Genomic DNA, 23,360 nt, shown 5'->3' with positions numbered 1-23,360 from the left:
AACTCATTTGGGGGTTGTTTTAGGCTTATTAATAGCTTGCATTGTGTTGTAAGGTTTTTGAGAAGCTTATTTCCAGCCTGAAGGAAAAATTTAACTATGTCCATTGTTTTTATCATACCATTTCCATAAAAGCTCTTGATTTGCTTACCCAGCAGTTCAATAAAAAAAAAAAAATGTATTTGTCTACTATTCCTTTACATACGTTTCATTTCTGACACACTGCAGATATGTTTTTTTGTCATTAGGTTGGTATATATTAATAAAACAGTAATGGTCAATTTAATTACTTTTCATCCCTGCAAACTTGTTATTTTTTTGCTTTTTCATTATTTGAATCTACTGATTAAAGTCACTCAGAGATGGAAAACAATACACTCAGTGCTCCTTATTAAACTGCATATATATATATTTGGTAAAAACACAAGTCTATTTGGTACAAAACTAAACAGCTTTACCAGATACAAGTTTGGTGTGCGTGGTGTTCACACACAAATTAGGAATCGGTCACGAGAGGAAGACTCTGTTGTCTTTGGCCCACTTCCTCATGGCTCGGATGATGTATTCCACCTGCGGGTTTCCGGAATTGTGCAGCAGGAGCACCACCTCCTTAAGTGTCTCCCTGGCACACCAATGACACACAAGAGGCCATCCATCACTCATTTTTATTGACCCAATTTCTATTTAATGGTGACTTGGGGGGAAGTTAATTTACTCAACATTTTGTTGGCATGCAGGAATTCTAATGACAAAAAGATATTACAATGAGTCTTGATCTGAAAATAACAGGTGGTGTAAGTTGGGAAAAATAAAAAGTATTATAAATGAACTCACTTGGACTCTTTGTTGGCTAAAATGAGCTGAAAGATGCCAACACATGCCCCTCTTTTGCCCTCCCAGTAGTTGGAGCCTGGGTCCAATTTCTCGAGTGCATCAAATGCTTTGGCTGCATAGTAGAACTGGCCCATCTAAAACATAAATACAGATGTTTACCAAACAATATATATACTCATGGAAAAGTAGTACTTTGCCGCCATCATTTGTGCCACGTGAGTTATGAATGCAAGAATTTCCATAGCCCAGTTTAATAGAAAAGCAGTGCTTTGGTGCTATTTCATCCAGTATTTACGACTATCACACATCTCTACCTTGTAGCTGTCATTGGCGATGAGCTGAAGCAGACTGAAGGAATCCGAGGAAGTGCCCATCTTCAAGTAAAGCTCCCAGGCGAGACGACCCTTCTGGTTCATGATGTCTGATAAGGGAGAGTTTACACACAAAAATGCCTCGGAGTAGATTTTCAGTCAAGTGGAGGAAAGGATTTGTAAAATCTAAGCGTATCGAAATATCAATGTGTTGAGTATACTTGACATGTATTTAGTTGCATTTTTGGATTTATTGTCATTGAGAAAACAAAAAAATACATACAGCAGCGGGCCAGCCAGCTGAGGTATACATAGTCACTCTTGATCTTCTCACTTTGAATTAGAAGAAATATCTGGAAAGAAAACATATTAATGAGTAGTGGAAAGAATATAAAGCAGTTGTGCAGGCGCAGGGGTACCTCTTCTGCTTCTTTGAAATTCCCAGTGGCTGCCTTGGCCTGAGCATAGTTGAAGTTAAATGTGTCGTCGTTATAGAAGTAAGTCTAAAATAAAAATAAAAGTTAATGTCATGAGCTGTTATCTTTAATTATGAGCTTTTTATCTATGGTATTCTATATTTTTTCATATAGCGGTCTGGGATGCTTATTTACTCAACTCAAAAAGCGCATTATGAAGAGATTAATAATGTTGTATTGGTAAATATGAGAAATTTCTACCTACGATTAAAATAAGATTCAATAGTTTTCTCGATACATCTCGTGTGAAATGCATTTTTTACAGCGTGACATAATACACTGAGTTCGAGATGTACCTTAACTGAGTTGAGGTATGTGAGCACATCATCAAACTTCCTCAAGAGGAAGAAGCAGGAAGCCATGCACTGTCTGCCGGGAATAGTGTCTGAAAGACACCAAACAAAAATAAACACACGCTCTGCTTGCCCACACAGCTCCGGCACCAAAACGTTCACATTTCTTCTCAGCGTACCGCACTCGCTGGCCGAGCCTCCGACCAACTGGAAGAACTGCTGGGCCACTTTTAAGTGATCCCTCTTAGAAAATAGACACAGAGTTAGTACAAACAAATAGAAAACGTTACACGTAGTTTCAAAAACAAACACTCACCGTTCCAAGCTGTTGTCCCAACGCAGCGTTGACCACCCCTTTTAAAACATACTCCTGGCGAAAATGATCGAGTATTAAGACTTGGCATATTTTTGCTATCTCCAATTTGTACCTTATCATAGTTATCGAGTCGGGACCTCACCTGAGGTGTCGCAGGCACTAAGTCTTGTATGAGGTTGTAAGCTTCTTGGACATCATCTAGAAATGTAATATTTGATGATAATTATGCTAAATGGAAATGACCAAATTTAGTATGTAAATTACGCCAAGAATCAAAGGGTCACCTTGTCTCAGGTAGTAAATGACAAGATTGAGTCTAGCTTCGGGGATGACGTCGATCAGCGGGGGCAGCACCTGCAACGCCCCCTCGCCACCGCGGAAGACCACCTACGGAAGGATTTTAAAAATATAATAAAGGAAGGATGCACTTAAGGCTTCTAGTTTACACTCAGGGTGAGCGCTTACCAGATTGTGTCTGATAAGCTCCTTGGCAAACTCAAAGGAGCAGGAGGAGATGTTGATAAGGTTCTTCAGCTCGGCCTGAGTGAGACGAGGGAAGTAAACAAAAGCGCACACATGTCAATTGCACAAAAAAAGCTGTTTGTGTGGCAAAGGGAGAGCAAATTAAAAAGTTTGTCTAATCCGGAATGACCAAATTCTGTCACCGGTTAGAATTCAGGAAGAAATGGCGCACACCTCGGCTGCTTTGCCGTTGTAGAGATTGAAGTGGTTGCAGGCTTTGAGGTTGAGGGCGATGGTTGAGTCGGGGATGTTCTGAAGGTACGCCGTCAGAACCTCCTGCGACACGTCATAGTAGCCAAGCTTGTAGTAACAGAGAGCCACGTACACCTTCATCGCTAGGAAGCTTCTGGAGGAGCAAAAAAAAAACATTTTGTTGGGTGAAAAATGGAATCGAATGGTCAAGGATGCTCAGTAAGCTCAAGTCACGGTTGTTCTTTTTCGCCTACATTATGAGTTAGGGAGTGTGAGAGCGAAGACTCACATGTTATGCCTGAGGAGATGTTTGTAGATTTCAATGGCCTCCTGGTAGTGCGAGCGCATGTAGTGAATGGAGGCCAAGCTCAGCTGGTCCTCTGTCACGTCTTCCAGGTTTTGGTGGAAGTCCATTAGCTTCTTCTCATCGTTGAACTGAGATAGCAAATCATTCAACTTGAACGTGGTTACAAGGCTTTGAGAAGGTAAGGAAAAAGTAGATATAGAGATTCCAAATTTTACCTTATTAGCCAAATGGAAGAGGAGTCGGTTTTGGAGGAGGGACTTGGGAGCTATAAAAACAACCAAGATGATGACAACAATAGCATGTTTTTTTACTTTTTTATTACTTAATCAAAAAGTTTTTTTTCAATTATTTTCCAAGTTTGGGTACAAGAGAGTCTGAAAATGGCTGACACGAGTTTTAAAATTTGAAGTTGATGTCTCTAAACGAAGAGCTCATTTTGAGTTATTTGCTTACCTTTCAATGCAGCCTCCTCAGCCTCTTTATAGAGGCCCAGAAAAAACATGGCACAACCCAGATAGACCCAAACATCTGGAGGACAGTCAGGCTTTGCAGTCAGTGCCTTGTACTCCTGTTACAAAGTCATCATGTGTCATAAATTAAAAATTTAAACTACACCACGGACAAAACTAATATGGAAAAGTACCTCCATAGCTCTTTTGTAATCCCCCAAGTGAAAGGCGCAGAAGCAAATCCAAAGGTCTGCATTCTCCTCTTGTTCTCCAATACTTCTCTGGAACTATGATGAGCCAAAGTAATCAGAAAGACAGAGCAGGAATATAACTTAATTTTGGAGAGCAACTTTTGAATTGTAAACACAATACCTAATCTGTAGGAGATCAAACTTTAAAGGGCAGATAAATAGATGGATAAATATGATAGTGTGGTGATGAGGGCACCTCCAAAAGAGTTAGTGCTCCAAGGTAGTCTCTTTGCTGCAGATATTCTTCCAAAGTGGGAATCTTGCTTTTGTTTTTCTTCTTCTTCTCGCTAACGCTGGTGGCCGTCTCTCCCCCCACGGCGGGCTTAAGGCGAGACAGGATCTGCAACAAAAAGTACATTTTTATTAAAAGAATACTGAATATTAAGAAGTTAGGATGATGTTTTGAATGTCCACTCACCATGTTGGCAACTTGAGACGACAGCTAGGAGACAATACCTGTAATTAAGCTAACGCTTTAGCATCATGTTAAAAACTGCATGAATACATGTTTAGCACTTTTTTTTTGAAGAACCACAACAATAGCACCTAGTGACGTCATAATAGGGTATGAGTCTTTTTTTCAGTCACCTAGCAACAAACAACGCCCTCTCTTATCAACAACTCCGTTTGAAATATATTTAAAATCCATTTAAAAAGCAAGTGCTCTTCCTTTCAAGCGTATGGGTGTTTTCTTAAGTTGCCACACAAGACAAATAAAACATGTCTCCCAAAGTACCCCGGCAAACCAAACACGTTGACATGTTTAGCAGTTAGGTGACAAAAAAAGTTAGACAATTAAATGTGGTATTAAATAACTCACCTTTGATGCCGGTCTCCCTTTTTCAGAATATCTGTAAAACAAAATTCTCATTTATTTTCCCATGACAAGAGTACGACAAAATGCTTCTCGAACATCGCCATCTTGTTTTTTGTTTAGGTCTGACGTCACATATTCTCGACACATGAGTCTTTCAGTTAGATGATTTAAGAGAATATAAAACGTTATTCGAAAAATATACACCTATTTGTCATTAAATATTTAAGTCAACCTGATGTTCGAGGGCGCGTCGGTTGCAGCATAAAAGAGAAGACACGACTCGGCTTTTGCGCCAGTGGCGCCTCATCGTTGCCTAGCAACAGTAACATTATTACTTCTGTTTTTTCCAGGTTATATTAATGGAATATGTATATCTTTTTCGTAGGTTACTGTGTGAAGAAATTCTCATACTTTAGATCTCTGCAGAATCGCTGGTAAAACTTATACGACTTTTATATATCTGATTGAGAGAGGCGCATAATACAACAGCCCCAGTGGCCTAATGGATAAGGCACTGGCCTCCTAAGCCAGGGATTGTGGGTTCGAGTCCCATCTGGGGTGAAATGCATTTTGTTGCCTGAGTCAAACGAAAGAATTGCTCATAATTTGAAAATAATATATATCAATTTACGGGCAATAGCAACATTACTTTTGGTCATTTTTCAGGTTGGCATGTGAAATGTTTCTGAAACAATATGAAACGGTAAAGGGATGAAACACTCAATGTCATCAAGGGACATTTTTACATGAATTAAAATGCTTTGAATACATTTGTTGAAAAGGTATATTTATTGACAATAAAAACTGACAATGTCCGAGGCAGCAGTGCACAGACCAAATATACAATAATGATCAAATATTCACCACACAGATTGGAGTGCAGAATGCAAGACAAAGAAAACTTAAGACACTTTTGTCAGCCTCCGTGTAGCTACCAGAGGATTTTATAATCAGTAACTATAGAAACAATGAAACATGTAACATCAACACACATTTATGGCAGTGTTGGACACGTCAAAATACCAAAATATCACCTTTCCAAAGAAATATCTACACCAAAGTGCATTCAGTTGTTTCTAACCAGTAACTGGCTACAAGTTTGTTTATGATCCGCTTCAGAAGGATTAAAACTAGAGCACTAAGTTGCTGTTAGTAAAGACGTTACCGGATATCCATGTGTGAACAATAAAGTTTTTTTTTTCTTTACCCCAGTCGTCTACTTCAACCTTGAGTGAACAAAACATGCCTTCTTAAATTAACTTCTTAGTTCATGAAACACTGTTTAGATAATACTGAACAGCTAAAATAAAAAAAAGAAATTTCAGTTTAACTCTAGTCGAATAGAAAATATTTGACTAAGGATTAGTTTTAGTAACCCTTTAATCAAGCAGAGATTTGAGCAATACAGCGATAAGCCATTGTTTCTTTGTACGTGTGAGTACTTGTGATTGTCTGAGCCTAAAACGAAACCCGTTTTCTTATTGGTGGAGATTTATGGGCGAGTAAGAAACCCTGCTTGATCGTATGCAAGAAATCGGACAAAAATCAGTGCAGCTCTCAACCTGTCCGTGTTGCTACTTCGCTCGGTTCGAAATCTCACACCCACACATAGTAAATACATTTTCACAAAATAGTTCTAATAATTTAGAATGAAAAACACACTCACTCACACTCTTTTGCTCTCACGCTACAAGCTGGATGACATTTTATAATGCCTCGCCGCCGTCGTCTTCACGATTTGAGGCCCATCCGAGCCATCAGCTGTTCGTAGACAGTCCAGGCCATGGCGGCCATCAGAGTGCGGCGGAGGGACCGAGGTACAGCACCACGGAAAAACCCGCCGAGGCCGTGTTTCTGACAAAACAACAGAAAAAGGCGCCAGGGGGTTAACGTCCATAACGGTCATACAAGTGTCCGACATTTTGTGAATATTATCAAGTTGGCACAGCAGAGCTGTTGCTAGAAGATGCTCAGTTACAGTTTAGCTTTCTGCCACTAGGTGGTGTTAAGGCGTCCATCAGTTATTTACATGTACGCCACACAATAAACTGAGGAGACCCAACTGTGGAAATTATGGATCAGCATTCAAAGAGAAAAATAGAAATATTTTAAATAAAAATAAATGAAGGCCGGCTAAACACCAACCTTGTAGATGTAGCGAATAGCGTCTGCTGTGCTCCAGTGCGACGGGCTGACTTGAATGTGCGTCTTCACCACATCTGCTGGCTGCGTGGCTAGCGACGCCATGACACCCGCTACCACACCGCAGCTGAAGTTGACCAGGGGCATATAGACTGATGACGTCACCTCTGATAATCCCCATTTAAAAAAAACAACATTAGAGACGTGATGGCATTTTCTTAGGGGGTTCTTTGGTGCAGACCTGGAGGCAATGTCTTCTTGGTCTGGCTGTAGAACATGACATAGATCCCAGAGAAGGGGGCGTCGCGTAGCAGCGTGGCGGTGAGCCCGGAGAACAACGCTCTCACTCCTTCCGTCTGGTACATGCTCCTCAGAGCCCCGGCCACGCTCACATAGTTATAGAAGCCACTCTAGGTCAAAGAAGCCATAGTTCATGACTTGTGGAACATTAGCTACTTAATCCTTCCGGCGTCTGGCTTTTTACCTCAAAACGCGTTTTGATGACGGTGAACGGCAGCATGCAGACGCCGGCCACCGCTCGGGCGCCGGCGCCCAACAGCACGGCCTCGCCGGCGTTGGGCGCCCGCTCAAGGAAGAAATGCTGCTTCAGGGAGTAGAAGGTGCTGAAGTAGATGCCCACACCGGGGATGCAACGGACAAAAGACTGCCAGGGAGAAATTGACGACATCATGATTTTTTATTTTTTTTTTGGTAATAAACGACTTCATTTAGTTACTCACAGGGGACACTCCTTTCCACAGACTGAAGACATTTTCTGTCCTTATCACGTTGATGAAAACACTCAACATCCCCACTTTTGGTGAACTGCAAGATGGAATACAAAGAGCACATCAGCTCATCTACATCAACGTTTGTGTCCTTGGTGACAAGCGTGCGTGTCCTTGCCAGCTAACAAACACACCCTGGCTTGGCGTTGTGCTGCAAGGTCTGCAGCCGTGTCTTCACCAGGTCCAAAGGCTGGAAGAGCAGAGTGGAGCATGTGCCGCTGAGGGAGCCACACATGAAGGCTTTGAGCGCTGGATGAGCCTGAGGATGCAAAAGGACGGATGGAGAGAGGAAAAGAGGGAACACAGAGGCGGGGAAAAAAAGAAACATGATGACAACAGTATTGCAAAGACATGACTGTTTGCTGACCTAATTAAATCTGTGCAAATAAATGTGAGTGAGTCACGGCTCCGTTTGGTTTAGTCCTGATGATTAAAGGGTTAGGGTTGACAAGAATGCATCAACAATAATGGTGAGATGTTCAGTATGTGCTGCACAATGATTGAAAGACAACACACAAATTTATAGAATTGAGATATTCAACAGCATTCGATGAGGAGACGAAAATGTAAAGAGGCAGAAATAAACAGGTTATTGTGCTCACGATAAAGAGCGACACATAGCCCGCAAAAAAAGTTCACGCATGATCCTTCTGCATCCTACCTTCCCCATCAAGCTGCTTGGCCCTGGGCTGGAAGGTTGGTGTTTTTCCTGCATGTTGCCCTGGTTCACCTCAGCCTATCAAGTGACGACGCCGGCGCAAAGTGCATGTCAGCGCATGAAGCGTCGCTGGCTGCCACAAACGCAGGAAAGCCTCACAAAAGAAAATGGCTCTTTTAAGGCTGGGGCTCATTGTCCGCCCTCCCCTAGTTTGGCCGCCAAAGCGGAGGTTTATAATCCGGGAGACGCTTTCCACGGGCTTCTATCTTTATCTCGTGGAGACACACTTCCACATCTGCCCAGCCCCCCTGCTGCTACGCCACATCTTTGTCAAATGGCATGAGTCATGGCATGCTGCTCTGTGTGTTGTGTGGACTTAAAATTTATGTGTGGAGCCATTCCCAGCCACTATGTCGCAGCACAAATATGCCTTAATTAATTAATTAATTTTCTACTGGGCTGGGCAGTTTTAGGCTACAAAAATACTGAATATTTTTTTACTGTATTGGTTGTTTTAAGGCCACAAAAAAAGCATTTAATAATAATAATTTTTAAAAAAGCAGCCATATTGTCCCTCCTGCCACTGCCAATTTTCTTTAATTGTGTTTATGACACACTTGGGCCCTGAACAAACGATTCCAAGGTGTCCCTGAACCACAGGAGCTTATTTTAAAGAGGGTCTAAGTTTATATTGACTCTGGTTTCTTCCTAATTAAAAGTGAACGGGACTGTATGATTGTGTGTGTGCAGTCAACCCTTGCCGATATTTGAAATTGACTGTCTTCTACAGAACATAAAATCACAAAGAACTGAAATTATTTGCTGGAAATACAGCAGATAAGTGACCGACTGATCATGCAGAATTTTCATTATTCGCGGCCGGCCAGGTCCCTTTCCTCAGCGAATAGCGGGGGTCCACTGCAATTATACGCATTTTCAGAGAGTCTACCATTCGCGTATTTACGCCATTCGCGGGGGATATTGCTAAAACCCCGCGAGTAGCAGCGCACTCACCGCAGCGAACTCCATCCTCACGCCGCTCGAGCTGGAGGCTGAGCCGGAAGGATCTTTCTCGCTGACCGCACCCGTTTTGAAGGCGCTTAGGGTCAGATGTCACTGAGAACGGGAGAAACAACGCAACCATGAACGGACGGGGGTCGCCGGTAGCGAGCTAGCACCGGCTAATGCTAGTAGCCGGTGAGGGAAGGTGAAGGACAAACTAGCGCCGTGGTCAGGCGAATTAAGTTAAAATAACCAGCACTCACCTCCAGGAGAGTTAGGGAGCCACAAAGACGGCGTTCACCCCAAATATCTTCAAAAACGCCATGTTGTTTGGGGACGTTCACACGGAAGATCACATTCGAGCGCTAAGACAACTTCCAAGTCTGGTGTCAGTTCAACCTACGACGACTTTTACAAGTTTAACCACAAGCTACATCTAACTGTGGCAAGAAGTTAAGATTTTATTTTAAATATAGAGTCGCCAAAAGTTCTTGCTTGTCTTCAAGTAGCTAGTTGACAGCGGCAGCGAGCCTATCAAATCATGCGCACGCGCTTCCGCTTTTAAGGTGTGTACAGTTCTATGCACTTCAAAATAAAAGATAATTTGAATGTGGGTTTTCAAAATAAAAGTACAACCATAACGTGCTGTTTAACTACGTATTTTTACATTTGTCAAGGTTGATTGTCGTGTAATTATTTCATATTTATGGTATTGAAATTTTTTATACTGATTGTGCATTTTAATAATATACAGAAGTTCCTAATCCCTTTGAATTTCTGATTGTTGTCTGATTTAGCAGATTTTAAATTTACAACAGGGAAAAGCTTGTTTCTTGACTGACACTCAAAAACACAGATGCTTTTATCATAGATATCCATTTATTCATTGTATTAAGGCATTTTATAAAAGGTAGAAACATCCATAAAAACGTGACAAGGTGCTCTTTTAGGCAAACTATTAGAATTTGTGCTTAACTCTACATTTAGTGACATTTAGTGATACGTCTATTGCTGTTAAATGGTAAACCCACCACCAGTCGAGTTGAGGTAACACCTTAAAGGGAAAATACACTTATTCTGATGTCCAACATGAAGCCCCAGCACCAATATTTGTGTGCAAAAAAAAACAAAACAAAAATGTGAGCCGTTCAAAAACAATGATACACAATCAAGCCCTGAATGGAAAAAAGATTCAGTCGCTGAGATGAACATTTGGCCATGTATCAATATAGCTGCAAAAGCTCAATAAGGCATAATAATAATAAAGGAATGGAACGTCGGATACTTAGAGACTAGCATGGCTTTGATTTCAGCTATCATTTCAATACAACTGTAATCATAATATTCTCCTCTGCTTGTGCCAGCACTCACTCAGCCGCCTGTTCGGGCACCTCATTGGACATTTCCAACTCCTCGTCACTATCCAATCCCGTGCGAGCTATGGTGCGGCGGATGTTGAAATGCACGTCTCCGCGCCTTGGCAACAAAACAAACATGGGTCGGTAAAATTGTGATTTAGCTAATTGTTGTAATGCGCACTTACCTGAGCTTGCTCTTCAGAGTGCTGACTTCGCGATTCATCGCATCTGCCGACTCGGTGGCGTCTTCCAGCTCCCTCTGCAGCTTCCTACGGTAGGCGTTGGATCTCGTCGCCTCTTCCTCGGCCTCCTCCAACTGGCGCTTCAACTGACGCATGCGGATGTTGGTCTTGTCGGCCTGCAGAGACAGTTTGCGGATACAAAAAGTCGCTGTAACATTACAACGCCACATTAGAAACCTCTGGTCATGTGCAATTCTAATTGGAAAGTAACAACAGTGCCCTCTGGTGGCAAGCTACAAGATCTGAGAGGTTCACCTGGTCCTTGTACTGCTCCGCTGTGCGATGCTCGTCGTCAACCTGCAACATGAGCTCCTTCACTTTCTTCTCCGTCCTCCTGACCAATCGGGACGCTTGTTGACGCTCTCTGAATTAAAATCAAAAAATAAAAACTTGAATGTGGGACATTTATGAAACAGGAGGTTTTCTTTCGACTAGACTGACTTGGACTCAATGTCAAGCTGGTCCTCCAGTTGGGCGATCTTGGCCTCCAGGGAAGCGATGGAGGACTTGTACTTGGACTTAATGGTGTTCTCAAGCTCCTGCAGCTTCAACTTCAACTCTTTGTTCTGGCGATCCAGCTGCGAACGAGCGCCCTCCAGCCGCTGGACGCTGCTGTGCTCGGTGCTCAGCTCTGTGGTCAGCTGCTCCATCTAGAAAGCGGCGTGCAAATGTTTTGCACGTATACTTTCAAAAACAAAAATAAAAAAAATCATACCTGCAGCGTGGTTCTCTTCAGACGCTCGTTGACCATCTCTGTGTTGAGTTGCTCCTCCTCCAAATCTTCCTCCAACTGAGTCATGCGAGCCTCCAGCCTCCTCTTCTCTTCAGTCAGCAGAGAACTGAATCATAAATTGAAGGGCGAGAGTCGAATAGGGTTGCAAAATTACACCTGGCTCAACTTTTTTTTTTCTTTTAAATCCCACTTTTTAGTATTGCCGTTGTTAATCTCATCCTGCAACTCATCTCTCTCTGCCTGGATTTGTCTCTTAAGTCTCTCAGCGTTGGCAAGATCCTGCGGGAAGCAGACAACAGTCCAGTTACGCAATTAAGTAAAGCTAATTCTTTCTAACACAGAAAATGTTCAAAGTGTGCTAAAGAATATATATAAAAAAAACTTTTACTACCTCCTGGAAGTGCAGGGCATCTGCCTCCAAGACCTTCAGCTTCTTCTCCGTCTCTTTGGCCGCGTTGACTGCTTCATCGCGGGACATGCGCAGGTCCTCGAGTTCCCTGACTTGCTCTTTCATTTGGACCTTTTGCGTGGGATGAGAACCTCATCAGGCCATGAAACACCTGTGGCACAACTTTGACATCATATATCTTTTTTAAAAATAACGTTTTACCTGCAGCCTCTTGAGCTGTTTGATGGCCTCATCCCGGGCCTTGTTTGCGAGATCGATCTGGGCTTCGAGCTCTCCCAAGTCCAGCTCCAACTTCTTCTTGGCGGACAGAGCCTGAGAGCGCTGCCTGCGCTCGTCCTCCAGCTCCACTTCCATGGCACAAACCTGAAAAAAATAAAACAAAAATGTACTGAAGCTCTAATGAGTTCACCCCATCATGAAGTTGTTCTTGTTTGTAAATGTTCCTCGCCTGTTTGACCAGCTGCTTCCTCCTGTCCTCGCCCTGTTCATCTCTGCCCTGCAGGTCTCGCTCAAACTGGGTCTTCATGGCCTGCATGTTGACCTCCAGACGCAGTTTGGCATCCTCGGTGGCCTGCAGCTCATCCTCCAGCTCCTCCAGCTGAACCTTCATCTCCTCCAGTTGTTGCTCCATGGCGCGCTTGGAGCGCTCCAGCTCATGAACCTGCGGAAGATGACGGATTTGGAAGTGAACGATGGAGAAGACTTTCTTCTCCAACATCTCTGTTGTGTTTTCTCTTACACTCTTGCCCACGTCATCCTTGGAGGAAACCAAGTCGTCCATCTCTGCTTTGAGCAGTTTGTTGGTCCGATCCACCTCGTCTTTCATGTCCGTCATGTTCTCAAGCTCGCGGGCCAGCATCAGCGCCCGGGTGTCCTTCTCCCTGGCGTCGGCTTCAGCCTTGTCACGCTCCTCGGCGTACCGAGTGGAGATGGTCTTCTCCTCAGCCAGCATCTAAGCAGACAGCAACCAATTAGGGATTTTGCCCATCACTTAACAATTCCAAAATGAACATCTCAATCAAACTTTGGTTTACTGTAAGTGTTTGCGATACCTGGTCGAACTTCTTCTGTTTCCTGTCCAGGCTGGAGACCACCTGCCTCAGGTTGTCCTGGTCCACCAGGAGGTCATCCAGCTCCTGCTGCAAACGGGTTTTGGTCTTTTCCAATTTGTCGTAGGCGGCCGACTTCTCTTCCAGCCGCTGCTGCAACGATTCGGCGTCGCGTTGGACGCGCTTGCGAGCCTCCTCCGCGCCCTCCAGGTTGACCGCCTCCTGATCCAACTTCTTCTTCATATCAGCCAGCTGAGGAGCGCCAAGGTCAAGAATGAAACATGGCCGAGGGACGAGACGGCGGGAAGAACAAAATGAAGCTAACCTGGGTTTGAAGCGAGGCAATTTGCTTGTCTACGTTCCTCTTGCTCTCCTCCTCTTCATCCAGCATCTCCCGCAGATTGTTCTGCTCATCCTCCTGCTGCCGCAAGCGAGTGGAGATGTTCAGCTTCTGACGAGTCTCCTCTTCGAGCAGCTCCTGCAATTGAAGAGGAAAAAAATGCTTGAGGAAACATTCTTGGAAGAATCTTCCAATTTTTATTATTTTTTTTAAAACACATTTTTGAACTGGCTAGCGATTCCAAAGCATTCAGTACCTGCGTATCCTGGAGCTGTGACTGTACTGAAGAAAGGTCCTTGCTGATCTTGATGTTTTGGCCTTCAGCGTCACTCAGAAGGCCGTTGACATTATCCAGCTCAGACTAAACACGTGGAGAGCGACAGGGTGAAAACAAATCTCTTCTTCTTAGGAGATTGTTTTCGCTTTCAACGAACCTGCATTTTGGCCATTTTGTCGGCCATCTCCTGCCTCTGCCGTTCGCTCTCTCCAAATTTGACCTGAAGCTCCTGAACTTGAGACTCTGCCTTCTTGCGGCGGTGCTCAGAGTCGGTTTTGCCTTGCGTCAGTGTCTTGAGTTCGATCTGCACCTCGTTCCATTCGCTCTCCAGGGCCTGCTTGGATTTCTCCACCGACATCTTGTTCTGCGTGCACACGGCCAAGGCTCAACACCTTTCATGGTGTCGTTTGTAAGCAAGACAACGCTCAATACCCGCTTGGCCTGCTCCAGCTGATCATTAAGCTCGTCAAAGGCCTGGTTGTGTTTCTGTCTCATGTCGGCCATTAGCTGCTCGTGGGCCTTGGCCTCGTCCTCCAGACTTTTCTTGAGATGGGCAACCTCCGTCTCGCGTTTGGACCTGCAAGGACGGAGAATGAGATTCTACGTCCATGAAATGGACCGAGCCACCACGTTACCTCAGCTCCTGTTGCGCTGCAGTCGAGTCCAAAGTGTCCTCCAACTCAGTCTTGAGAGCTTCCAGTTCCTCTCCAAGATCCCTGCGCAGCTTCTCAGCTTTGTTGCGAGCGTTTCGCTCCAGCTCCAGATCCTCCTGCAGCTCGGAGATCTGAGCCTCCAGCTCCCGGATCTTCTTCTGGGCTGTATTCTTGGCTGCGGCCTCCTCCTCAATCCTGCGGTCAACAGTGGATGAGCGTGGAGATAGACTAAAAAGGACGCAGGTGAAAACGACACCAACTTTGCCAGTGCAGCCAGGAGCTCCTCCTCTTTTTTGGCCAACTGAGCTTCCAGTTCAACGATGCGGGCCTGAAGTTCGGAAATCTGGTCACTGAGGTCTGTTGAGTCGCCCTCGAGTTTACGGCGGTTCTTCTCCAGCTCCTGACGCAGTTTCTCCTCCTTTCTTAGACGATCTGAAAATTCAGACACGTGCACGACGACGGGAATAAAATTACACTGTCTTAAATTAATAATTGTCATTATTAGTAGTAATTTACACTTTGTTAAAAAAGATTAGACAGCAACAAAAATACTCGCCCTCCAAATCTGTAATCATGGCCTCATGTTTATTCTTCAGTTTCTGCAAGCTTTTAGACTTCTCCTCCTCCTCAGCCAAGTTGGTTGTAATTTCGGAGATCCTCTCGTCTAAAAGTTTCTTCTCCTAAAGTTGAAAAAGAAAAATGTTGGCACACGTGCACGGTGGCAGCCATGGCGAGCGGAGAGAAGTGCCGTGGGGCCGCTTCTGACCTTGTTGAGCTTGTTATTCTGGTCATCCAGCACCATCATGTCCTCCTCGATTTTTTTTATTTTGGCGTCTGCGGTGACCTTCTCCAGCTGGAGCTTCTGTCTGGCTCCTTCTTCCTCATCCAGCTGCTGTTCGAGTTCCTACGAGAACAAAAAAAATAAAAATGACATCTGACAGCTTGAGTACAGTTTGTGTGCGATCCAGATTACTAACGGTAATGTTCTGGATCAGGTTTTTTCTCTCATTGTGCAACTGGCCCACGCGGTCCTCCTCTTCTTCCAGGCGAGCCTCATAGTCGTGAAGGAGGTCCTCCAGCTCTTGCTTCTTGTTAGCCAGGCGAACTCGCATCTCCTCAGCCTCGGCACACAACTCTGTCTCAGCCTGAAGCTGCTCCTGGAGGGCCAGCTTCTCTGCGTTCAGCTGGGGGAAAAAAAAAAAAAAAAAAGATTGCAAGGCTTTCTGCTGACTAAACAGTTTTCAGATTTTTTTTGTGTATAGTGACACCGGTACCTGCTGTTGCTTGCTCTCGTATTCTTTGAGCTGCTCCTGGGCCTGCAACTGCCTCTCCTTGACTTTCTGCAGCTCCTCATCCTTGGCGACCATCTCCTCCTCTTGCCGGGTCACTTGGAGGAGCGGCTTCACCTTCACCACAACAAAAGATTTTAGTCAGGCAATGTGAGGGACAGCATATTTAAAAAAGAAAAAAAAAAAAAAATCATGTCATACCTTGGTAAAAAGTCTCCACCACTGCCAGTTCCTGAGTTTGAGGTAAGCAACACAGTTCCTCTGGATAACCTTCATAGCCATCAACTGCTGCTGTCTCTTGGCAAAGGCTCTTTAGTTGGAAACAAAAGTCTGTCAGCTTTATCGGAGAAACATCTCATCTGTCAATCGTCTCCTGAGTGTTTCCTGACTTGCGTGCCACGTATCCCCGGCACCAGGCCTGGAAACTGATGATGACGTCAGTGATCTTCATGTCCCTCTCCTCCTCCAGGTGTGCCAGGACGCCGGCTCTGAAGAACACTTTACTCTGACCGATGCGGTACAGGTTGGGATCCAACTCCAGTGCCTTGATCTAAAACAGGAGCTCGATTAAGTCATTACTTTCTTTTTTTTATTTTTCTGATTTGTGCTTCATACCATGAGCACACAGGCTTGCTTGCCATCCATAAAGCCCTTTGGGATGGCATTCGGAGTGAGGATTTCATACCTGGGAAGACGGTCAAATGACATTTTATTTTACTTACTTGTCCCACAACAGACCCAAAAGTGTGTGTACTTTACCTCTGTCTGAACTCCTGGAAGACAATACGGTTGGGGAAGCCCTGTCTGCAGATACGGATCCCCTCAAGGACACCATTACACCTCAACTGGTCCAGAACCAGGTGAGGCTCCAGTTTCCCTGCCTAAAACAAATTGTAGAAGATTGGCTTTAACAAGGTGGACTCTTGAATACAAGTTAAAAAAAAGAAAAATCACCTTTTTCTCATGGTTGGGGATGATGCAGCGGACAAAGTTGGGGTTGGTGTTTCTGAGCGTGGCCATGAGGTTCCCCAGCTGCTCCTTGTAGAGTTGGCCCACGGTGCGGAACATGCCTTTACGGCTTTTGAACGCACCATGCATGGAGTCTGACATTCCCGCTACTTTATCCAGGCCCACAATACGGTCGACTGTGACGACACAGAGAAGAATGTTACGACTGTGAAATGAAGGTTTCCTTCATATGACGGGACAATTGGAGTGAACTTGAACTGCGACATATCTAGAAAAGTCCTTGATGCTAATTGCACCCACCATCTCTCCACAGGTCACATGTAAACTTGTCGGTGGACTGGTTGAGCAACGTGGCTACACACTCATTCAGAGGATCCATGTTTTTCATCAGCCATGCGTCCGCTTTGTAGTCCACCTGTAAGATTGCGCAATATCGCTCGACTCAAACCCCTCCAACATCTACTTTTATCAGTCTGAGGCATCAATTACCTTCCCAGCATAGTGAATGATGCAGAAGTCAACGTCATCCTTGAGTTTCTTAGGTTTCTGAAACTTGGGGTGTGTTCCCTGCTCCTGGACCACCTTGTCCACAAAGGTCTTGTCTGTGGCCTTGGGGAACCAGCACTCTTCATCCAGCAGAGACAAGATGCCAGGAGGTCCAGACTGCAAAGTTAAAGGGTGTTAAGACTTGAATTGCTGAAGCTTGAGTGTGAGGTGGGATGCAATTGGAAACATATAGACACACATAAAAAATGGGTTTAAAGTGTTATTTGGTCCACAGATAAGGAGACGTTTGCGGAATGTCACCAACTCGGAAAACAGGTTAGCAGATCAGCCGCATCGCGAGTATCTTTAAGGTGTCATCCGTCAGTATGTTGTCAGTGCAGCTTGACAGGTGTGAAGCGTGCCACGGCTCACATACGTGTTTCTCAATGAGGTCGATGCAAGGCTGCAGGTCCAGGCCGAAGTCGATGAAGCTCCAGTCGATGCCTTCCCTCTGGTACTCTTCCTGCTCCAGGACGAACATGGTGTGGTTGAAGAGCTGCTGCAGCTTCTCGTTGGTGTAGTTGATGCACAGCTGCTCAAAGGAGTTCAGCTGCAGGGAGAAGAAGCGCACAATGAGCGTCTCAAATCATCATGTCAATCAAGCCGACACCTCACCTCAAAGATCTCAAAGCCGGCAATGTCGAGGATGCCGATGAAGGAGGCTCCTTGCCTCTTGGTTTTGTCCAGAGCTTTGTTAATCCTCATGACCAACCAACGGAACATCCTTTCATATGATGCCTTGGCCAAGGCCTCCACGGCAAATTCGGCCTGCTCCTGGGTCTGAGCCTTCTGGACATAGTCGCGGCCCACCTAGAAAGCATCAAAACACTTTGGTAGCTGCAAATGTCCATACATTTGTCATATTTAAACATGTTAGCATGTTAATTTAGCAACCTTGATACGTGGAGATAAGATGGCTCGAGTGAAGTCCGTCACGTTGATGCCAAGCAGGTGAGACACTTTCTGGGCGGCTATGCAGTGAGCAAGACAGATATTAATAATTATATTGAGCAGGTGATTTATTAAATCTTTTTTTTTTTTTTTTTTAAATGTACCGGTGTCATCCGGCATGGATGCCTGGTCGGAGTGACGCTCTTTTTTGAAGGTCATGTTTCCCAACTGCAGCACGGCAGACACTACCTTCAACAGGCCTGAGGAGGAACACACAGATTACATATTAATTTGTGTTATAGATTACATATTTATTTACATCTTCCAGCAACGAGACAAAGTGCCTTCACTTCATCTGCTCCACTATTTTGGTGACCATTTTTGCAATGACACACATACCATTTCTTTCTTCTTCTGGGATGCTCATGATGTGGAAGGCCTCCATGGTCTCCGAGAACATGTCCTTGTCCTGCTGGCCCGGAATGGTCACGTTGCCGTTTGACAGGAAGCGATACTTGCTGTAGTCTTCCAGACACAACTCAGCTGCACAGAGAGAATGGACATTAATTTTACATGTGATTGAAGCGGACATAATTGGGGTGACTGAGTGCTCACAGCGCAGCTTGTCTCCTGCTCCACTCAGCATGTAGTAGAAAATGTGGAAGCTTCTCTCCTCTTTGGCTTGTCTGATGGCACGAGACTTCTCCAGCAGGTCTGGTAACACTTTTAGTCAAGGATGAACCACCCAAAATATACCCAAATTGCAAATCTAGATACATTTATACAGACTTCCGGGAGAAAATCTGGATTTTCAATTAAATACTATGGACAGGAACTTTCAAATTCAAGTGCCCTAGCAGAAAATGCGCGACTTCCCTACCCGAGCTATTCAGTTACGAGGTGTCTTCGAGTAGTTTTTTCCATTAAAATATTTTTTTATACAATTAATTAAATGCATTAATTAAAATACATTTAAAATATTTTTTACAATTAATTAAATTCATTAATTAAACTAAATTTAACTTTTTTTTTTTTTTTTTTAAATAACAAAAGGCAGTTTGTGGCAAAAGGATGCAAGTTTCAATGTTGGCTCCAACGATGTATCCATTCACATCAAAGTTGATCCTGATAAATTTACCCTAGAAGCAAGCAAATAAATATAGACCTAGTAAAATAAAATACATTTCAGGGAGAAGATGTACGCGAGCCATCCTTACAAATCGAGAGGAGTTGTCGTTCTTGACAGTCTTGGCGTTCCCAAAGGCCTCCAGGATAGGGTTGGCCTGCAGAAGCTGTTTCTCCAGCTCCCCCTGATGCACGTAAACAAAAATTGGAGGTGGGCTTTTCAAAATCAGTCCAGCCTTGACGCAAGTCTGTGCTCGAGTACAAAAAGAATCCTCGAGACAATGTTATTTGTATTTATAAAGGCTAGGATAAGCTCTTGACATGCATGCGGAGATTGATTAACTCACATGTGACAGGACTGTGCTACCCTGCAATGACAAGGGAAGGAGGGGAGCACTTTAAGAATAAATTCAACCATTCAAGATTGTGGACGTGCAAGTTTTTCGACAAATGAATGCAGACCGTACCTGATCCTTCTTGGACTTGAACGATGAGGCGACAAAAGCCAGATACTGAATGACCTTCTTGGTATTTTCGGTTTTTCCTGCTCCAGACTCGCCACTGGAAAAGTAAGCACGGGATTACATAGAGAAAACATCCAACCTGGTTTTGGACATTAATATTGCAAAAAAAAAAAACATGACTTACGTGCAAAGGATGGATTGATCCTCTCGATCTGGACACAAGACAAACAAAGATGAAGTTGTCTACATCCAAGATGGAGTGTGTGAAACGCATACCCTGCATCATGCTCCTGTAGGCTGTGTCGGTGATGGCGTAGATGTGGGGAGGCATCTCGTGCCTCTTCTTGCCCTTGTACATGTTGACAATTTCCTCCGAGTAGATGGGTAGAAATTTGTATGGGTTGACCACCACGCAGAAGAGTCCCGAGTAAGTCTTGATATCGCGGGGGAATATAAAAAGTCAGAATTAAACGGCCCTCATGGTGGCGCTAAGGGGAGGTGGCCAAACTCACGTAGATTAATCCGGAATAGTAGCGTTCTTTGAGGTTGTGCAGCACCGACGCTTCGTTGAGGCAGGTGAGCTCGGCCATGTCCTCCACCTTGTTAAACTTGGGCGGGTTCATCTTCTGGATGTCATCCTTGTTGACCTTCACCTAAAATTCCCCCCAATTGTGTCAGAAAAGCTTCTCCAAGAGTCTCCATTTTAATTTTACCTTTTTGCCCGAGTCGCTGAGCTCCACCATGCACTCCTCGCCCAGCTCCTCTTTGACGGAGCCGGCCTCGAAGCCCAGTTTTTCCGAGGGGACCCATACTTGCTTCTTACTGGCCCAGTCGGCCTGAGCCAGCGGGTCGGTTATCCCGCCGCGGTCCCCGTATAGGTACTTGTCTGCGTCACTCATGGTAGCTGAAAAGCAAAAATATTTCACATAAAAAAAAGGAAGCTAGTTATGATTATATTGCATCATTTGAAAAATAAAAAAAATAAAAAAGCAAGATGTGGTTCCAATAATAAGATCAGCGATAAAGTCTACCTCTGTTTCACTTCACCACAGATTTTCACAAAAAATTATGGGAGTTTTTTTTTGTTACGCAATCACATAGACGAACAGAATGACGGGAAGCGACAAGTGAGCCGTAATACGATGACTGCCATTGCCTTTGAAGGCTTGCCAAATTTGTGGTGAAGATGTCATCACCGGCCTGATGCCGAGCGCTTCAACATGTTCTGTTTATCCAAAGGCAGGAGGGCCGCTGATGTTTTTTTTTTTTAAACATTTCAACAGTAAAACAAAATTCCAAGGTAGAAAGATTTCACAAATGACCAACGCCATTACTCATTAACCCGCTTCCAGTTGTTGCCCTCATATCTTCTCTGGTAATAAAGAAGAAAAAAAAACATCTTTCCCTCATCCTGATGAAGGTGGATGGAGAGAGGCTTTGTCATCAGGAATGTCGGGAAGGAACAGGCCCGGGCAAGGAGAGAAATGTCATTACACTCTCCTGGGCCACACCTAACCTTGATGTTTTGGTTTAACTTAACACACTGTGTAATTTCAGAACATGGACATATATTAGATGTGCAGCAATCAGGAGCAAAAGTTGAGAGTGTCTGGTAGCTATGGATAAAAAGATCAGGTCAGCGGTCATCTGTCTCCCACCAAACATGAACAATCAGTGGAGGAGGCAGGGGAGGCAAAGGAGAAGAGGCGGCGGCCATGTTTTAGGCAGATCGTGCCTCACAAAGTCCAGGAATTCCTCAGAAAAATGAACAAAAAAATAGGAACTTTAACGTGGCACCTCCTCCGCTTAACTTCCACTTCTTGGCTCAAGCTCAGCTTTGCAGCCTACTGGAGTGACAACTGCAAGGGTCCATCCAATGTTATGGATCTTTACGGTGGATTTGATATACTAAAGGAGGTCTTATCTGTAACCCTTGGACTGTCAAAATGTCATCAAAACATTTGTTTAAAACAAATCACTCTTGTGTTTTGTCTCCAAGGAGATAAACTAAGCATTTTCATTTCAAAACAATTACAAAAGGAGAATGTGAGGCACATTTAACATTTATGCTGTGTTTTTATTTATTTAATTGGTTGTCACATGTTAAAACATAACCATTGCTGCTGATTTTTTTAGGTAAATTTTCTTGTGTGGACACGCGTATCCTCAAGGCACACACACATGCACGCGCACAACGGGCGTGCACGCGCGCACAAGTGGGTGTGTGCTGCTTACTTGATTAAATCAATAATACACTTTTAGAAAAAGAATAAAATCTATCCCTATAAAAAACAACTGTCAACATATCTTTAATGCAAATATACATTTTGCTACAGAAGGTCGACTTGTTTTTTTTGACAGTTTATAGTGATGATTTGAATGTTAAATAACAATTAGGCCTGCCAGCCTGACAACAAAGAGACGTTCTCACTTGTTTCCTTTTAATGACATCACAAAAAAATAAAGGGCAAACTCTTTCATGTACGGGGATGTAAGTTTTAGCATCGCAGCGCAAACTTTTTAAGAGTTTTAACGGGCAAAAATCGACCTCGTCTCCTGATGAACAACACCTGCGTCGCAATTTATGATTTTAGTTATTGTTTTACGTAACATGACTTTTTTTTATACAATATTGAGTGTGTAACGAGTGGGGAAAGTGGATTAAAGAAAGAAAAAGACACACAAAAAACAAAAAACGCAGCCATACCAGCTTTTTGAGCCACAGGAGGAGGAGGAGGCACTGGAGGTGACAGCGGCTCGGCGTTTTTGTAGTGTCCGTGTTCAAGGCAACCAAAGTTGGGCTGGTGACGGATGTGGTTCCGCTCGTTGGAAAGGTGGACTCCCTTTATCCTCTCGGTTCTCCTGCTTCGTGGAGGACCGACTCTCTACCGCTACTCAGCTGCGACACTTTTATTTTTTTCCAGCAGGTGATTTGAAAGCGACGCCCTCTTTTTTTCCACTTGTGCAACGTTGAGGAGCTGCTCGTAAAACGAGAATGTAGTGTCGCAACCTCTCAATAACACGTAGAAAGTTGTCTTTTTTGTTTTTTTAGTTTAAAAAAAAACATCAACAAATAAGATGAATATATTCTATATGTGTTTTAAAGTGTCGCAAAAGTTTTCAGGGGTTGTTTTGGCCGAGCAGTTTTATTTTTTTGCAGGTGACTTGAACGCCTTGGCCTGCATTAGGCTATACTTTGTAAAATCTGACAGGAAAGAAGCAACTGTTCAAAAGCCGAATTTTCCAAAACATATTAAAATCAAATATGCAGCAATTTGTAACTCGTGTCTCGAAATATATTGAGGATTTCTCAGCCACAGGCAAGTCACATTTTCACTGCTACCAACTCCGCTTTAGGCAGTTGCGTTCAGGAACTGTTCGTAAAATCGCAATGCTTTTGAAGCGCACAAAAACAGTCTAACAAGTTCGCCCAAATCATTGATGACAATCAACAAATTCACAGTTACATTTCTATGTAAAATGTTTCAAATAAACAAATATACACGTATGTATGTCAGATGTTGTCTACGTAGATGTTAATAGCTTTTTCCTAATTGCATTGCGGACCGCATATGGCCCGCACGCTGCAGATTTCCTGCCCCTGATCCAGGGAGGCGAAGGGATGGGGGGTGAGGTGTCGGAATGCAGACTCGTCCTTAC

General features: G+C 44.0%; 3 protein-coding genes and 1 non-coding gene across 5 annotated transcripts; 1 reads left to right on the top strand and 3 right to left on the bottom strand.

Annotated features, from left to right (window-relative positions):
- Positions 1-382: 382 nt before the first annotated feature.
- On the bottom strand, positions 383-5,079 carry ift56 (intraflagellar transport 56). Its single transcript, XM_088373915.1, has 20 exons — positions 4,998-5,079; positions 4,769-4,799; positions 4,367-4,404; positions 4,145-4,288; positions 3,892-3,984; positions 3,702-3,816; positions 3,464-3,513; positions 3,231-3,376; positions 2,924-3,095; positions 2,693-2,767; positions 2,512-2,614; positions 2,370-2,425; positions 2,228-2,281; positions 2,091-2,154; positions 1,915-2,003; positions 1,562-1,645; positions 1,426-1,495; positions 1,146-1,252; positions 832-965; positions 383-619 (listed from the first exon to the last, which is right to left on the bottom strand). The coding sequence occupies exons 3-20, from the start codon at positions 4,367-4,369 to the stop codon at positions 505-507; spliced, it is 1,674 nt and encodes a 557-aa protein (XP_088230041.1). The 5' UTR covers positions 4,370-4,404; positions 4,769-4,799; positions 4,998-5,079; the 3' UTR covers positions 383-504.
- A 174-nt stretch (positions 5,080-5,253) lies between these two features.
- trnar-ccu (transfer RNA arginine (anticodon CCU)) lies at positions 5,254-5,326 on the top strand. Its single transcript has one exon. It is a non-coding gene; the product is annotated as a tRNA-Arg (tRNA).
- A 209-nt stretch (positions 5,327-5,535) lies between these two features.
- On the bottom strand, positions 5,536-9,925 carry LOC148399538 (mitochondrial glycine transporter B-like). 2 transcript variants are annotated; one of them, XM_088373000.1, is made up of 9 exons: positions 9,619-9,925; positions 9,368-9,469; positions 8,357-8,431; positions 7,830-7,954; positions 7,648-7,732; positions 7,392-7,571; positions 7,149-7,317; positions 6,911-7,074; positions 5,536-6,619 (listed from the first exon to the last, which is right to left on the bottom strand). In XM_088373000.1, the coding sequence occupies exons 2-9, from the start codon at positions 9,380-9,382 to the stop codon at positions 6,497-6,499; spliced, it is 936 nt and encodes a 311-aa protein (XP_088229126.1). In that variant the 5' UTR covers positions 9,383-9,469; positions 9,619-9,925; the 3' UTR covers positions 5,536-6,496. The 2 variants fall into 2 exon arrangements, with proteins under 2 accessions (XP_088229126.1, XP_088229127.1); XM_088373001.1 differs by lacking the exon at positions 8,357-8,431 and having other exon boundaries at positions 9,619-9,923.
- Positions 9,926-10,215: 290 nt separating this feature from the next.
- Positions 10,216-22,613, bottom strand: LOC148399537 (myosin-9-like). The gene is made up of 43 exons (XM_088372999.1): positions 22,408-22,613; positions 20,414-20,604; positions 20,213-20,353; positions 19,977-20,133; positions 19,885-19,912; positions 19,704-19,797; positions 19,584-19,604; positions 19,329-19,421; positions 19,187-19,250; positions 18,727-18,825; positions 18,511-18,654; positions 18,276-18,371; positions 18,115-18,191; positions 17,836-18,030; positions 17,597-17,770; positions 17,164-17,337; positions 16,975-17,089; positions 16,660-16,850; positions 16,465-16,586; positions 16,321-16,390; positions 16,095-16,255; positions 15,907-16,015; positions 15,691-15,822; positions 15,394-15,600; positions 15,183-15,320; positions 14,973-15,096; positions 14,677-14,848; positions 14,399-14,611; positions 14,196-14,340; positions 13,921-14,127; positions 13,743-13,847; positions 13,472-13,624; positions 13,150-13,398; positions 12,837-13,049; positions 12,546-12,758; positions 12,299-12,460; positions 12,080-12,208; positions 11,879-11,967; positions 11,671-11,794; positions 11,397-11,605; positions 11,211-11,319; positions 10,899-11,071; positions 10,216-10,831 (listed from the first exon to the last, which is right to left on the bottom strand). The coding sequence occupies exons 2-43, from the start codon at positions 20,597-20,599 to the stop codon at positions 10,723-10,725; spliced, it is 5,886 nt and encodes a 1,961-aa protein (XP_088229125.1). The 5' UTR covers positions 20,600-20,604; positions 22,408-22,613; the 3' UTR covers positions 10,216-10,722.
- Positions 22,614-23,360: the final 747 nt, after the last annotated feature.

The sequence above is a fragment of the Syngnathus floridae genome, chromosome 4, assembly GCF_059516105.1.
Source record: "Syngnathus floridae isolate MCC-2025c chromosome 4, RoL_Sflo_1.0, whole genome shotgun sequence".
In the NCBI taxonomy this organism is placed as follows: Eukaryota; Metazoa; Chordata; class Actinopteri; order Syngnathiformes; family Syngnathidae; genus Syngnathus; species Syngnathus floridae.
This window is presented reverse-complemented; position numbering and strand designations above follow the sequence as displayed.

Excerpts from the sequence above, each read along its gene's own strand:
- ift56 (XM_088373915.1), bottom strand. Across the intron at positions 3,096-3,230 it reads CATCTCCTCAGGCATAACAT|AAGCTTCCTAGCGATGAAGG; the intron begins GTGAGTCTTCGC and ends TTGCTCCTCCAG. Across the intron at positions 2,004-2,090 it reads AGGCTCGGCCAGCGAGTGCG|ACACTATTCCCGGCAGACAG; the intron begins GTACGCTGAGAA and ends GGTGTCTTTCAG.
- LOC148399538 (XM_088373000.1), bottom strand. Across the intron at positions 7,075-7,148 it reads CAAGAAGACATTGCCTCCAG|AGGTGACGTCATCAGTCTAT; the intron begins GTCTGCACCAAA and ends GGGGATTATCAG. Across the intron at positions 6,620-6,910 it reads CTATTCGCTACATCTACAAG|AAACACGGCCTCGGCGGGTT; the intron begins GTTGGTGTTTAG and ends TTGTTTTGTCAG.
- LOC148399537 (XM_088372999.1), bottom strand. The coding sequence starts at position 20,599 with ATGAGTGACGCAGACAAGTACCTATACGGGGACCGCGGCGGGATAACC. Across the intron at positions 16,016-16,094 it reads CGGGGATACGTGGCACGCAA|AGCCTTTGCCAAGAGACAGC; the intron begins GTCAGGAAACAC and ends TTCCAACTAAAG. Across the intron at positions 15,823-15,906 it reads GGTGGAGACTTTTTACCAAG|GTGAAGCCGCTCCTCCAAGT; the intron begins GTATGACATGAT and ends GTTGTGGTGAAG.